The sequence below is a fragment of the Strigops habroptila genome, chromosome 20, assembly GCF_004027225.2.
Source record: "Strigops habroptila isolate Jane chromosome 20, bStrHab1.2.pri, whole genome shotgun sequence".
NCBI lineage: Eukaryota > Metazoa > Chordata > Aves > Psittaciformes > Psittacidae > Strigops > Strigops habroptila.
Genome location: NC_044296.2, coordinates 2686159 through 2700708, shown reverse-complemented (window position 1 = coordinate 2700708; position 14550 = coordinate 2686159). Strand labels below are relative to the sequence as shown.

At 55.0% G+C, this 14550-nt stretch overlaps 1 protein-coding gene across 6 annotated transcripts in view; it reads left to right on the top strand.

Moving 5' to 3' along the window:
• Positions 1–10561: 10561 nt before the first annotated feature.
• Positions 10562–14550, top strand: part of AP3D1 (adaptor related protein complex 3 subunit delta 1) — a 44158-nt gene continuing 40169 nt past the window's right edge. For 5 of the 6 annotated variants that reach the window (XM_030509212.1, XM_030509209.1, XM_030509211.1 and 2 more), the window contains exon 1: positions 10562–10879. In XM_030509212.1, coding sequence (XP_030365072.1) covers positions 10784–10879 — 96 coding nt within the window. In that variant the 5' untranslated portion in view covers positions 10562–10783. The remainder of the gene's footprint in view (positions 10880–14550) is intronic. The other variant, XM_030509207.1, reaches the window with a different exon arrangement.

Below are 14550 nucleotides of genomic sequence, written 5' to 3'. Positions count from 1 at the left end.
GACACGCAGCGCTCGTGTGTCCGTGCAAGGCCCCCTGTGACAGCACACAGCACTCGTGTGTCTGTGCAAGGCCCTATGTGACAGTACAAGGCTGGCATCAGCACTCGTGTGTCCATGCAAGGTCCCATGTGACAGTACAAGGCTGGCATGCAGCACTCGTGTGTCCGTGCAAGGTTCACTCGTGTGGCCATGCAAGGCCCTGTGTGACAGCACAAGGCTGGTGCACAGCGCTCATGTGCCTGTGTGAGGCTGGAGCCTCTGTGTGACAACGCAGCATATGCACAGTTCACTAACACAATGGAACGAGCCCACGTGCCACGTGGCTGCTGGTACAAAGTGTGCACACAAGTGACAGTGTGAGCTTTGCACCGTGCCACCAGGTCACAGGGCAAGGCATGTGTATTGCACATGGGTGATGTGGCCAGGGGCTTCCCATTACACATGGGTGAGCGTGCCCGGCTGCGTGAGGGGCTCTGCACGACCCCGAGGAGGAGCTTTACTGGGATGGGGCATGGTGAGTCCATGGCCTTGCACCGAGGAGCACCCTTGCGTGTGTACCCTGCATGTGCACCCATGCACCATCCATCAGCTGCAAGCACCAGTACAAGTACTCCCCTGGTGCAAGAGGAGCAGCGGTGGGCAGGGAGTTGTTGTGTGGCAGCTACACCTTACCATATGATGTGACCTGGTAGTAGCACTACATGCTGCACCTCAGCATGGGTTTGGTGGTGGGGTGGGTGCAGTGGCCAGGAGCTGCGACAACATCTTGCATCTCTGCACTGTCCTGAATGCCATCACTTTGCATCTCTATAGGTGCCCAAGCAGTGGCCTGGGGCAAGCGATTCTGTTTTGCATGTCTTTAGGTGCCTAGATGGGAGCCCAGTGATAAAATTAGGCCAGAGCTTGTCCCCTTGAAGCTTTTTTTGTGCTAATTTCCCTTATCTGGGGACCTCAGGGCTCTGCCACCCCGCCCTGGAATGCGGGCCCTGCCACCCTCCTGCTGCTTGAGGAGCCCTGGAGCACCATCCCCATGTCCCCATGCATGGTGGGGACCCAGCCCCACAGGGGGTCCCCAAAACAAGCTATGGCTTGCAAAGCCCTGCAGGGCAGCCATGGTGGGCAATGTGGGAGTCCTGCCCACTGGTGACACAGGGGTCACCTTGGCAAAGGGACAGTGAGTGCACCCCAACACCCAGCGATGGCTCGGCATGTGCCCACAGAGCACCGGGGGCTCCTGTAGGGTGCACATGTGTGATCCCTCCTGAGAAATACACGTCCCCAAAAGGCCGGGCTATGACAAAGGCGGGAGCAGGACCCAAGGACTGGAGGTCACCGCATCATAGAATCATGGAATGGTTTGGGTTGGAAGGGACCTTAAAGCTCATCCAGTTCCAACCCCCTGCCATGGGCAGGGACACCTTCCACTAGAGCAGGTTGCTCCAAGCCCCTGTGTCCAACCTGGCCTTGAACACTGCCAGGGATGGGGCAGCCACAGCTTCTCTGGGCACCCTGTGCCAGCGCCTCAGCACCCTCACAGAGGGTGGTCTTATATCTAACCTGAACTTCCCCTGTTTCAGTTTGAACCCATCACCCCGTGTCCTATCGCTACAGCCCCTGATGAAGAGTCCCTTTGCAGCATCCTTGTAGCCCCCTTCAGACACTGGAAGCTGCTCTGAGGTCTCCATGCAGCTTCTCTTTTCCAGGCTGAACAGCCCCAGTGTCCTCAGCCTGTCTCCATACGGGAGGTGCTCCAGGCCCTGATCATCCTCGTGGCCTCCTCTAGACCTGTTCAGCCAGTCTCAGCTGCCAGACGTGGTCCTCGATCCAGGGCAGGAGTGTTACCAGCTGGGTGGTGTCGGAGCACTCAGAGCTCTCACAGGTGAAGCACCAGCATCCCTGCAGGTTGGGAGCCCTGCAGCCACTCGCTCCTCTGTCACCCTCCAAAGCATGTGAGGCTGCAGTGGCTTTCAGCATGCCATCAGGCTGCAACACCCAGCACATGGGGCTCTCAGGCCCCACCTTGGCAGCAGATGGCTGAGAGAAGAGCAGCCGGTGCCTCCGCAGCATCCACACCCTCCGTTCATACCCCACTCCCGGATGGGGCCAAGATACGGCCACACTGTGCCAGGGGCTGGTTCCCGTTTGAGGGCATTAGTCATCCCAGGGCCGTGGTGCAGCCTGACCTGCAGCTGGGTGCAGTGGAGCCCGACGGCTCCTGGAATGAAAACCAGGATGGAACTCAGAGCAGAGGTTGTGCCAGGAGCTGCTGCCCTGTGATGCAGGTGAGGGGCTGTTAACACCTCACTTGGTTTCTTACTTTCTTAGCCAAAGATGGGTAAACAAGGCTGGTGGCAGGATGCTTTTGCCATCTGTCTCCTGTGGCTGTTGCCTCCCAGCTTATTAATTTCATCTTCCAGTTATCCTGCTGGAGGGGTCATGGGTCAGCTGCAAACACTGGGGAGGTTGGGGGGCTGCCTGCCCCAGAGCTGGGCTTCAGCCCATACCTCGGTGCGACCGCATCCACTCTCCTCCTGCACTGGGCTGCGGCTCCAGGACCAGGCATCTGCAAAGTCCTTTGGGATCCTGCCCCCTCCACCTCGGTGGCACACAGAGACACCGATATTTGGGCTGAGAACTGACAGGAGGGCAGGGGGATGCACCATGCCCGAAATGCATCCTGGCGCCGCCACATGCCAGAGCGGAAGGTTTCCAGGCGAGTTTGCTGCATTATTTAACACCTCTATTGACTGACAGGTCGCTGCCTCCAGCTGAGGCACGGGGCCATTCGCTGGAGCCCTGCAACATGTCCTGCTCCTGTCCCCACGGCACATGGCTCCCTCATGCAGAATGCTTCCAAGTCTGGGTCCAAACTCAGCCACTCTCCTCTTTGTATCCTTTTTCCTCCCCTTTAATGTCCATACGTGCAGAAAGCTCCATAACTAGGAATGCTTTTCTAAAGAAAACACTAAAATCATCAAGTCAGCAGCGCTTAAACTGCTCTGACGGCCTCTTAAATAATCAATTCATCTTTAATTAGCTTACCACAAAAATTCCATTAAATTTAAATAAATAGACATGGCAGGAGTTCTCCGAGGCACAGCAGGCTCCGTTTAAAGAATTCTCTTTGAGTTCGTTAGGTTGGTCTTTAATCAGTTTGTCGTCAAAGTCCTTGTGTGGCCCAAGCAGGATCCTGGGCTGCTAATAACGAGCAATTGAAGCTGCAAGAGTTTCCCGGATGGATCCAGCCCGTGCCTGGCCATGTGGCTGCAGTGTGTGCATCGGTGCCAGCACTGATGTCCTCTGGCAGGCAGTGGAGAGCAGGTCGGGTTTGGAAGTCCTGCCCTTGCCAGGAGATCCTTTTTTCACTCATTTCTCTTGAGTTTTCCATCTGGGAGAAGAGAGGGAAGTGAGCAGGGCAAGGGCTTGTTTCCTGCCGGTTCAGTGAGCTCAAGTGGCCCCCAGGAGATGGGAGCAGCCCTCTGAGAGGCAGAGGCTGCTCTGCCCCCAGCTCTCAAGTTCTCATTTTTGGGGTCATCTCTGCCTGCTCACCCCGTGCACGCTCTCAGCTCAGCACTGGGTGCTCCTGGGCTAGAGATTTTCCAGGGCAGCAGTGACCTGCAGCATCACCTGCTCCAGAGTCACGACACCAGCTTTGGAATCAGCAGCTCTTGGGTTTTGCTGGTGTGGAGGATGGTGGGGGAGAGGTGTCTGTTTCCTCCCAGAATTGCTGGTCCTGCTGCATCCCCGCTGCCTGCAGCTTCCTGCTCCATGTCGGAGCAATTCAGAGCTGAATTCAGAGCCCCTCCTGCATCCCACCACTGCTCCCACAGAGCCTGGGGACCCCGGGGCAGGCAGCAAGTGGAACGGGGATCCTGGCTCCTGTGGGTATGGGGGACACAGGGAAGGCAATGATGCACCAAGGGCATCTTACACAAGCAATGCTCCGAGCTCGCCCTGCACAAGTCACATGCAAAGGCACCTCCTGAGCTCATTCCCATGTTGTTGTTATTCCATTTGGAGCTGTAGGATTGGATCCCTGCAGTGGTACATTGACAAGCTTGAGGGCGATCGACAGTGCGAGTACTTGATGGGATGGGGGCCAGTGTCAAGGTGCACATTGGCTGCTCCAGAAACTTGCTTTTTCAGCGACATCTCATCCCAAGTATTGACCCAATGGAGTTGACAAGAACAGATCAGATCACACGATGGGTTAATGCAAGTCTGTTCCCTTCACATTAGATACTCCAGCTGGAGCCCTGTGCGTTTGCCCCCACAGCAGTGGGGCAGGATGCTGGTGGTCCATAGCCCCAGGAGATGGGGTCAGCTCTCTGCTCTGACACCGCAGCCCTGCAGAAGCCTCCTGTCATTCTGTGTGCCTACATCTTTCTGTCTATTTCTCATTTGGGCTCTCCTGGGACAGGGTTGCTGGTGCCCTTGGTGGGACGTGGTTTTTCCTTCTCTCCCCCTGAAGCCTGGAGCGTGGCCAAGCTCTGTTCACTGTTTCGTGGTAGGACCAATAAAACTCGGGCTCTGCAAATGGCTCCCATTGCACAGCTCATTTCATGGAGCAGTTACCGTTTAACCCCAGCTGGAATTGCAGGTCTCAGTCCTTCAGCCCCCCGATGAAACAAGGCAGACATTGAGCACCACAAACTCAAGCCTGGCCTTGCAGAGCTCCCCTTCCCCTCCTTGAACAATGGCCCACATGCAATTTTCCAAGCCCTATTTTAATTTCCCAGGGTCAATCCTGCATCGCACCCAGGAGTTCCCTTCCACATGATGGAGCAGCATCTGTCCTTTCCATCTGTCCCAGCAGCTCCTTGGGCCAAATCTCTCCAGGGATGCTCCGGCTGCAGTTGCCACAACAACAAAATGCTGCAACAGTTTCCTCTCAGGATTCAGAAGCAGCATTGACATCAACACCAGGGACCAGGGGCAGGTAAGAGGTGCAGGATAAAGCCCTTTGTGGGTGTGAATGACCCCAGTCTGGTCCTGGAAACTGGTCTGTTTGGGCCCAGTTTGGGGGCTTTTCCCCACATCAAGACATGGCTGCCACTGCTGGAGCCACCATCACCCAGGGATGGGAGCACTGTCTCTGTACATGAGAAGCTAGAGACCCAAATTCCCCAGTGAACAAGATGGAATAAGCCAGGGGGACTGTGACCCTGCTGCCTGCTCAGCCCCACTGAGCCAGACCCAAACCCCACCTAAGCTAACAGGATGTTTCCACTGGAACAAGCCCAAACTGACCCCACCTCCAGCACGGCTGGTGCGCAGTGCCCTGCAGAGCTCTTCCCCTCATGCGGTGGCTGCGTGTGCCTTGCAGGGTCCAGCACTTGTTCCTGGTGTCCCCACTGCTGGGCCATGGGGCACCCACTGCTGTGCCCATGGGTGTTGCGGCTGCCTTGGCAAAGGGGTGCTCGGGGGGTGCAGAGGGTTGCATGGCCAGTGAGGAGGCCCCACACTGGGAGCCAGCACAGGCTGGAGGAAGAACTGGGGCTGACTGGACATGACCCCCCTATGCCAGTCCTGTGCATGCACCGGGTCATCACTGAGCCGGTCCCCTCCTGCTGCCCTTCCCAATGCACCACCCTGGTTGCAAGGTAACCCCATGCCCCAGCCATCCCCCCAGTCCCCATCCCCTTGGCTGCAGGAGCCCCCCCAAGCATTCCCCTTTCCATTGCCTTAGGGGGGATCACAGAAGAGGGAAACTTCCCCTGCTCCCATGAATGTCCTCCAGGCTCCATGCTTCCCCAAGGAAAATGCCTCCGAACCATGTGCTGCTGGCCGTGTGGGCCTGCCCGTGTGCCGGTGAGTCCCTGTGCGGTGGCACCGGGGACGGGCCAGGAGCCAGGTTGTGGTTGCAACTCCCTGCACCCCCCGAGCACCCCTGTGCCAAGGCAGCCACAGCACCCATGGGCACAGCAGGAGTGCCCCATGGCCCACCAGTGGGGACACCAGGAACAAGTGCTGGAACCTGCAAGGGACACGCAGCCATCGCATGAGGGGAAGAGCTCTGCAGGGCACTGCGCACTGGCCGTGCTGGAGGTGGGATCAGTTTGGGCTTGTTCCAGTGGAAACATCCTGTTAACTTTGGTGGGGTTTGGGTCTGGCTCAGTGGGGCTGAGCAGGCAGCAGGGTCACAGTCCTCAGGTTGTGGCCCCGGGGCCCTGCATGGGTGGGGATCAACCCAGCAGCGGCACAGCCACGTGTCCTGGGAAAGCCCAAACCTGTCTGGGCTCGAGTTAAACCCCAAAGGGGTTCCCATCACTGCAGGCACAGAATGGGGGCTCCCTGGTACACGCAGCCCCTGGAATATGGGGAGTGGCATCTCCACGCTCACTCAGTTGTTGCTGGAAAACCCAGCCGAGGCCGACCGGGCATCACTGAGCAGGACCAGGGTTTCCTCAGGGGCTGCTGAGCTGCAGAACTCCAGCGCAGGCTGGGGCTGGGGAATGCCATCCCGGTTCACTCCCACTGAGCCTGAGGGGGTTTCTGTCAGAGCTCTGCTTTGCCACAGGAAAACAACACTAAATTTGACCTTTTTGGTTCTGCTGGAGCTTGGATCGCCCAGTGCCACGGCCCAGATGTCTGTTAGGAAATGCCAGGCTGCCGGGATCCACAGGGGAACCTCTGCCATGCCTGCGCCAGCCTGGCATCGTTTGCCACCAGTTTCAAGCAAGGAATTAGATGTGGCATTTCTGAGCACGAGGCCGCAGTGTTTAATCCTCAGGCTCCATCCCCGCTGTGTCCAGCTCTGCAGCCCTATTTCAGAGGGGACCGTGGGGAGACAAAGGCGCTGGAGGGTTGGGGGCAAGGGGACCATGCCAGCTGCATGTCCAGCGTGATGCCAGACCCGTGTCACCCACCGCGGGGCCGGAGCAGCCGAAAGCAGCCGCGGCCCCCGCAGCGCCTGAATGGTCCCTTGTCCCCGCAGCACTGGCTGGCCCCGTGCCTGCTCCGTGCCTGGCCCCCGGCGACACCGGCTGCCCCTGCGCCACAGCTCAGCCGGCACCAACACAGGGCACCCATCACCCAAACGTGGGCACCCATCACCCCCACCGCGACATGGGGCGCCCCTCACCCCAACAAGGGGCCCCCATCACCCCTCACCCAAATATGGGGCCCCCATCACCCAAACGTGGGTGCCCATCACCTCAACATGGGGCACCCATCACCCCTCGCCCAAATATGGGGACCTCATCACCCCAACATGGGGCACCCATCACTCAAACGCGGGTCACTCCCTGTCCCCCACACGGGGCACCTCACGCGGGTCCGTGTCCCCCCCCGCAGGTCCCGCCGCATCCCGCCGGCTCTGCCTGGCCACCGGCGCCATCTCGCGGGCAGGGACGGGCAGGAGCGGGCAGTGACGGGCAGGGACTGGCAGTGGCCGCCGGCCGGTGGAAGGAGCCGGCGGAGCAAGACGGGCACCCCGACAGGGGCATCCCAGAATGGTCATCTGGGGACAGGGCACCCCGACATAAGCACCCTGGCACAGTCACCCCATCATGGGCATCCTGTCAAGGACACCCCAACATGGGGCACCCCTGCACCACAAAATGGGCACTCTGCCACAGGCATCCTATCATGGGGGCCCTCAACACTGGGCACCCCAACATGGGCACGCCAGAATGGTCACGTGGGGACAGGGCACCCTGATACATAGGCATGCTGGCACAGTCACCCCATCATGGGCATCCCACCAAGGACACCCCTACATGGGGCACCTCAATATGGGCACCCTAACATGGGGCACCCCAGTAAATTCGCCTGAACACAGACACACTGACACAGGCATCCTGTCCTGACCATCTCATCATGGGCAACCCCAACCCCTATAAGGGTACCCCAGCATGGTCACACTAGCACAGCACGCTACCACGAGCACCCCAAGGGCACCCATCACCCCAGCTCAGGCACCCATCGCCCTGCTTGTACCTGGACCAGCAGCAAGGGGCAGGGATGTGCTACAGGGTAGCCCCTAGCCTTGACTGGGCACCCAGCAAATCCTGCCTGTGTCTGCCCCTCTTGGTTGGGTTTGGGGATGTGGAGCTACATGGCCCTGGGACTGGTCCAGCACCATGGTCCTGTGGTCACCCCATGCTGCAGCAGTTGCTGAGCCCAGCCGAAAATCCTACTTTTGCCCTTTTGGAGGCTGAATATCACCAATTCCACGTTTCTTTCCCCCAGCTCAGTTTACCCCAAAATAGCTATTAACGTAATGAGAGCCAAAGCTCATTGAACCTCATAGGGATGGAGTGTGGGCAGCAGAACCCATGGAGCGCTCCAAGTGCTGGGACAGGAGAGCTCTGCAAGACAGCAAGAAAACTCATAGATGTGCTGCCTGTGGGGGAAAACCAGGATCAAACCCTGGAGGAGCAGCTCAGCCCCATCAGGGATATGATGACCAGGCTTGTGTTCTCCCACCGACAAACACTGAGGATCAGCAGCCCATCATGAGCAATCCCATGGCACAGCATCCCTTAGGGATGCAGCTGAGAGTGGGAAACTTCCTTCCCGGGAAAACCAACTGCAAACTTACAACAGCAAAACCAGGAGGTGGCGTTAGTTATTCAAATACATCTGAGCTGCAACAGCCAGAAGAGGCAGAGCTTGGGAATTTGAAAGGCTTTAGATATTACCCATGGCAACGATTACGTTGAGAGCCATGCTCTTTACTAAGGGTGGTCATAAGGGAATTTAAGACACTGAAGAGTGAAAAAGTTGTTACTGGCCCAGATTTCCAAGGCTGATGCAAGTCAGGCCATCACAGAAGGAGAAATCCTTGGATGCTCAGTGTGGAGGGATCAAGTCTGGATCCAAATTCATCTGTAGGAGACTCTCCCCATGTGCTGGGTGCTGCTGCACTCCTCTACACCCTCTGCACCAGTGTGGGGCTTATTACTGCTGGTGGTGGTAAGTTCATTGTGGTGTTGCATCTCCCAGCCTGGGCTTCCACATGTGGCCCTGCTGGTGTGATGTCCTGCAATGGTGTGACAGTGTGATGGTGTGATGGTGTCACGGTGCCACTGTGTGTGGGCCTGGGCTCTAATGGACCTGCTGAAGTGGTTTGGGTTAAACCAGGGCTTTTCACAAGGTTTCTGGTAGCCGCGGCTCGTCCTCTCCCCATGCACCCAACACCCTCATGATGCCTGATCAGTGTCTGCCCAGGGGGTGATGTGTCCCACTGCAGGTCGGTGGTTCCATGGAACAGGAAGGAGACAAGAAAATGTCAAGGAGCTGCTTTCCCACCCCACCTTCGTCTCCAGAGCTGGATTCCAGCATCTGGGAAAGCAGACGAATAAACGGAGAGGAGCTCGCAAACAAAAAGGAGACGTGACATTGCCAAGATCTCCTTGGGATCTTTGAGCCGCTGCACAGCAGGTGGAAGGAAAAGGATTTCTGTTTGCTTCCGTTGGTTTTCCCCTTTGTTCTCATCTTCAGATTCTGACTTTCAGTTTGTTTTTGTTGGACCCTGGCAGAAGAACGGAGCCCATGGGTTTGTTTTTGTTTTGTTCAGGAATAGCTACACACATCAGTCTCTACGCATTGCGTTTCCCTTTTTAAGGGAAAATGTCAAAGAGTTACAATTATGTTCATAGGGGTCCTCACGGCACAGATAACATTGCAGAATCCCAGACTGATTTGGGTTGGAAGAGACCTTAAAGCTCATCCAGTTCCAACCCCCTGCCACGGGCAGGGACACCTTCCACTAGAGCAGGTTGCTCCAAGCCCCTGTGTCCGACCTGGCCTTGAACACTGCCAGGGATGGGGCAGCCACAGCTTCTCTGGGCACCCTGTGCCAGCGCCTCAGCACCCTCACAGGGAAGAGCTTCTGCCTCAGAGCTCATCTCAATCTCCCCTCTGGCAGGTTAAAGCCATTCCCCTTGTCCTGTCCCTACAGGGCCTTGTCCAAAGCCCCTCTCCAGGTTTCCTGGAGCCCCTTTAGGCACTGGAGCTCTAAGATCTCCCCTTCAGGAGCCTTCTCTTCTCCAGGCTGCCCCAGCCCAGCTCCTTCAGCCTGGCTCCAGAGCAGAGCTGCTCCAGCCCTCCGTGGCAGCATCTCCGTGGCCTCTGGACTCGCTCCAGCAGCTCCACGTCCCTCTTGTGCTGTTGCCTCAGAGCTGGACGCAGGGGGAGTCTCCCCAAAGCGCAGTAGAAGAGAATCCCCTCCCTCGACCTGCTGCCCGAGTCCCTACACGTGTCAGTGCCCGCACAGCCCCGGCGCTCAGTGCTCGCTCCCCGCAGGGTGGTTGCCGAAGGGGACACGGCCGGAACGTGCCGCTCCCGCTTGTGCAGCCGCCGCCAGACCGGGGCCAGGGGGAGGGACCGGCCGCTCCGTCCCCCGCCACGTGGGACCCGCGGGCGCGCCCGGAGAGGGAGGAGCCAGGCGCCGGGGGAGGGCGGGATTAGTGACAGTGGCGTAATGTCATTGGCGGGCGCGGGATGGGCGGGGCCTACACGCAATGGGCGTGGCCGGAGAGGGGGCTCGCTGGAGAGGGCGCGGGGGGCGTGGCTCGGCCGCCGGGGGCGTGGCCGAGCCCTCAGCTGACCGGCCGCCATTTTGTCAGGCGCTGTGAGGCTGAGCGGAGCGCCGCGCCGGGGGCGAGCACCGTCCGTGCCCCCCGCCTGCCCGCCCGGCATGTGAACGGCCGGGCCCGCTGGTCTCACCCGGCTCTCGTTGTAGTAGGAGCCGCGGCGGCTCCTCGCTCCCATCCCCGGCTGGGCTCGGCCCCTCAGCTCCCGAGCGCAGGCCCCGCGGCCCGGCCCCGCCGCCGCCATGGCGCTGAAGATGGTGAAGGGCAGCATCGACCGCATGTTTGACAAGAACCTGCAGGACCTGGTCCGAGGAATCCGCAATCACAAGGAGGACGAGGTGAGCGGCCCCGACTCCCGCCGCGGAGGGGCTGCCGCCTTCTCTCGGCGAGTCCCGGCGTGGCCGGCTCCCCTCAGCTCCGGCCTGGGCCTCCCGCCCGGGCTGGCCCGCCGCTGGCGGTGGGGTCCTGCCCCTTCGGGGGCTTTAGGCCTTGTGGGAGCCGGTCTCCCCGCAGAAGAGGCTGCGCCAGGCCCAGCAGCAGCCGGTGTCTCGGCCACCCCGGAAAGGGGAGGATGTTCTGGGGAAACTGGAAGCAAGAATCAAAAGGAGGAAGAGGACGCTGGGATGTGGGCCAAGAGGGAGAGCCTGTGGTAGAAAAGAAAGTGTTAGGGAAGCAGGGAGTTGAAAATGACGGTGAGGGAGGGTCACACTTGGCACCTCCTTTCCCATTTAGTGTGTTACTGTGGTATTAAGATCCCTGAGATACACCTATGTATATCAGAGGGCTCCTATATCGCTACAGTCAGGTACTGTAGTCAACTGTATTCTTCATTCAGGAAAGCTGAGTTCAGTCATAATTCAGCTTTCAGATTATTCATCTTATATACCTTGTGTCTAAAATGTGTTCTCCTTTTTTGAAAGCTTTTGTAGGCAGAAAGCAACTGGATGTGTTGGTCTGTTATTGTCTCTTGTATTAGAGGCGTGTGACCAGGAAATTAGTATAGGTGAAATAATTAGTCATTAAGAACATGTTATGTGAGGCTTTCCACACTGAAGTGTCACATGTTAATTGGGAAGTAACGGGCACTAAGGATATCATTTATGTTCATCTTTATGGCCTTAGAAGCTTTCTTGCGAGTGGTCTAACAGTTACGCTTTGCTGGAGTATCAGTGAGTTGCTGTGGAGGTAGTGACAGGCTAAAAACCTGAAAGCATTTGTAGACTATGATGTCTCTTCATATAAGTACAATACCCAAATGGTATCAGCTGTTAAAAGTATCTAGAATAGTTATAAACATGTAACTAAATTAAATACTTAATTTGGAAAACTGTGATCTCTGTCACTGATGCTACTGGACTGAAATACAAAACACAACTTCCAAAACCACTTGAATGTTCAAGTGGTTTTTAGGCCTCTTTAATAAGTAACACCTTGTCCTGTGTGTAGGAAACATTTTATTATATTCAACTTACTTTAAATTCCTGGGTATTGATTTGGTGACAGAGGAAGATAGTGCTGCTGTGAAACATGAAGTGCCCTGCAAAATGTGGGAAACTACATGGGGAAGTGGAAGTTGCGTGTTCATGTGGACATTTAATGTGTTAGACTCAAAGCTGGACCAGGTGAACAGGATTTCTATGGAGCACTTCCCCATAGCATGCTTAGGCCCAGTTTATATGTCATGCTGCTGTAGTAAATATGCTTTATTCTTTTGTGCATAAGACAGGAAATGTTTTGTCAGCTGTGAGCCCTCTGAGCATCCCCCCGATGAAGGTCCAGGCCTTTGTGGCACTGCTTCTCTTTGAGGAAAGTTGAATGTACTGTTCTCCTTTCTAATGTAATTTTGTTCCATATAGCTCCTTTTCCAGGACTTCAGAAAGAGCACAAGTGCTGTTACCCAGTCAGGATGAACAAGTTCCTGTGCAGCATAAGCCATGCCAAGTTTGTTCTCAGTTTCTGACAAGAAATAGTTCAAATGTGCTGGCTTTGATCTCCTTTGGAGATAGGAAAAAATACTTCTCAGACTGTTTAGTAGAGCTCTGTGTATTTGAAGGAAGTTGTTATACCGGTAGGCACCCTCCCTAGGACTCAGTGAGGGCAAAGCAAATGTGTTATCTCTTGTTGTAAGAGGCTGATGTAAATTACAGTAGTTGGACTGTAGCATGACAGTATTTTAAAGCTCTTTAGTTTGAAATGGAAGCTGTGAGATTTTAAAGCAGATAACTGTAGGGATAGTTCCTTTTTATATCCTTGTGTGCTCAGCAAAAATTAAAACCTGAACTTCAGGATGCGTTCAGGCTCATCCGTAGATGTTGTAGTGATGAAATGTGTGTCTTTTGTAGCATGGTCTGTTTTAGAATCCTTCAAAGATTTTGCTAAATCACATAGAGTGGCTGCAAACAACGTAGGACTGCTCCTTTTTCTAGCTCAGCTAGCTGAAGAGGGCTCTAAACCTGTGCTGTTAAGATGCTGGCTGTTGATTCAGTGCTTCCCAGTCAGCAGTCATGGACATTTAGTGATTTTTCAAGTGACTTTATAAAATCAGAATGGTGTTCTAGAGGAAGTAGCTGCAAAAATTCTTCCTTCTTTTCCTACCGTGCTTCAGTTGTTCGTTGTATCTATTACATGTTGTTCCAATACTGTAGCTCAACATTTGTGGGTCTCAGGGTAAGCGTTTAAGCTTAAGACAGACACTCTGTACTGTTCAGAAGAGCAAGTTTGTTTAAAGCAATCAGCAGCATGCTGTGGCTGTTGGTCTCAGCTCAACAGAGGCACTGTATGAAAGAGATGTCTCTGGAAAGGAGGCTATTAAAATGACATGGAAAGAAATGAAGGCATGATCATTGCTTTGACTTCTGATTTAGTTATACAGGAGATTAATTTCTGTTGTATATGTTGGTTCTCATTTGGAATTTAATCATGTGGATGTTCTGCCATCACTTTTTCCCTCATCTTTCTGGGCAGTCTCTCCTGGTAGATAGGAGATAGTAAGATTTATTCCTTTCCCAGTTCCTGCTCAGGTACCATCACAAGCCAATGTAGCTGCTATTTCACTGACACATCAAGGATGTGTGTGTAGTGCTGGATGCACCAAATGGTTGTCACCACTGGGTTTCTCAATACAGCTTTTTGACAGACCTGCTGCATTCTCCCTTGCTGGGTATGTGTTCACCCCATATTGCTGGGACTCTTACGTGCACACCCCATGGCTGGTTGTGAAGTAACTGGGGCACCACACCTCTAAGTGTCCTCTTCAGCTCACTGAGAACTGAGGGGCTATGGGAGGCTGCCTGGCACTTTAGTTCACATTCTTCTTGCAGAGTGCTTAATTACCTGTTGGAGACCACTTGGATTTTAGTTTCTGGTCTGTATCCGAAGCTGACCCATTTACTTGAGTTTAAAATACTGAAACTGAAGGCCTTCTGTAAGATGGGAGGTAAGGACAGGAGTTGGTTAACACAGTCACTTGTCAGTGCAGACATACTCCGTCCATTTTCCAGTCTTCTGGGGAAAATTGGAGCTGCTGCATCCTTCTGCGAAGTAAATGCTAGTGTGGAAGGAATGAGGTAGCACAACAGCATTAGATCTTTTCCTGTTTTGACGTGTTGTGTTTACTTTCCAACACTCTGTACAAATGCTTTAATCCCTGTGGTGCTTCCCAGTGCCAATTTGAAGTTTAAGGGAAAGCCAAACCTGCAAGGAAGACTTGATCCTATTGGGTTCTCCCCTGACCTTCACTTCTAATATCTCATTCTCTCTCATTAGAACATGAATCCTTTTGCTAATGAAACTGGTAAGCCTTTCACCTGTTATGAGGTGGGTTTGTACTCTATGGCATAACTTTTCCCACTTTGGAGCTACTTTTTATGGATGTGCTACACGGCACGCTCAGGAGGGGAATGGCTTGTACCATAGGCTCTTAGAAGTATAATGGATTTTTTCCAAGATATTCCAAACTGAGAAATGATTTCTGTTCAGAGATGGTCTCCTGAATGTGAAGTTAAGGAAG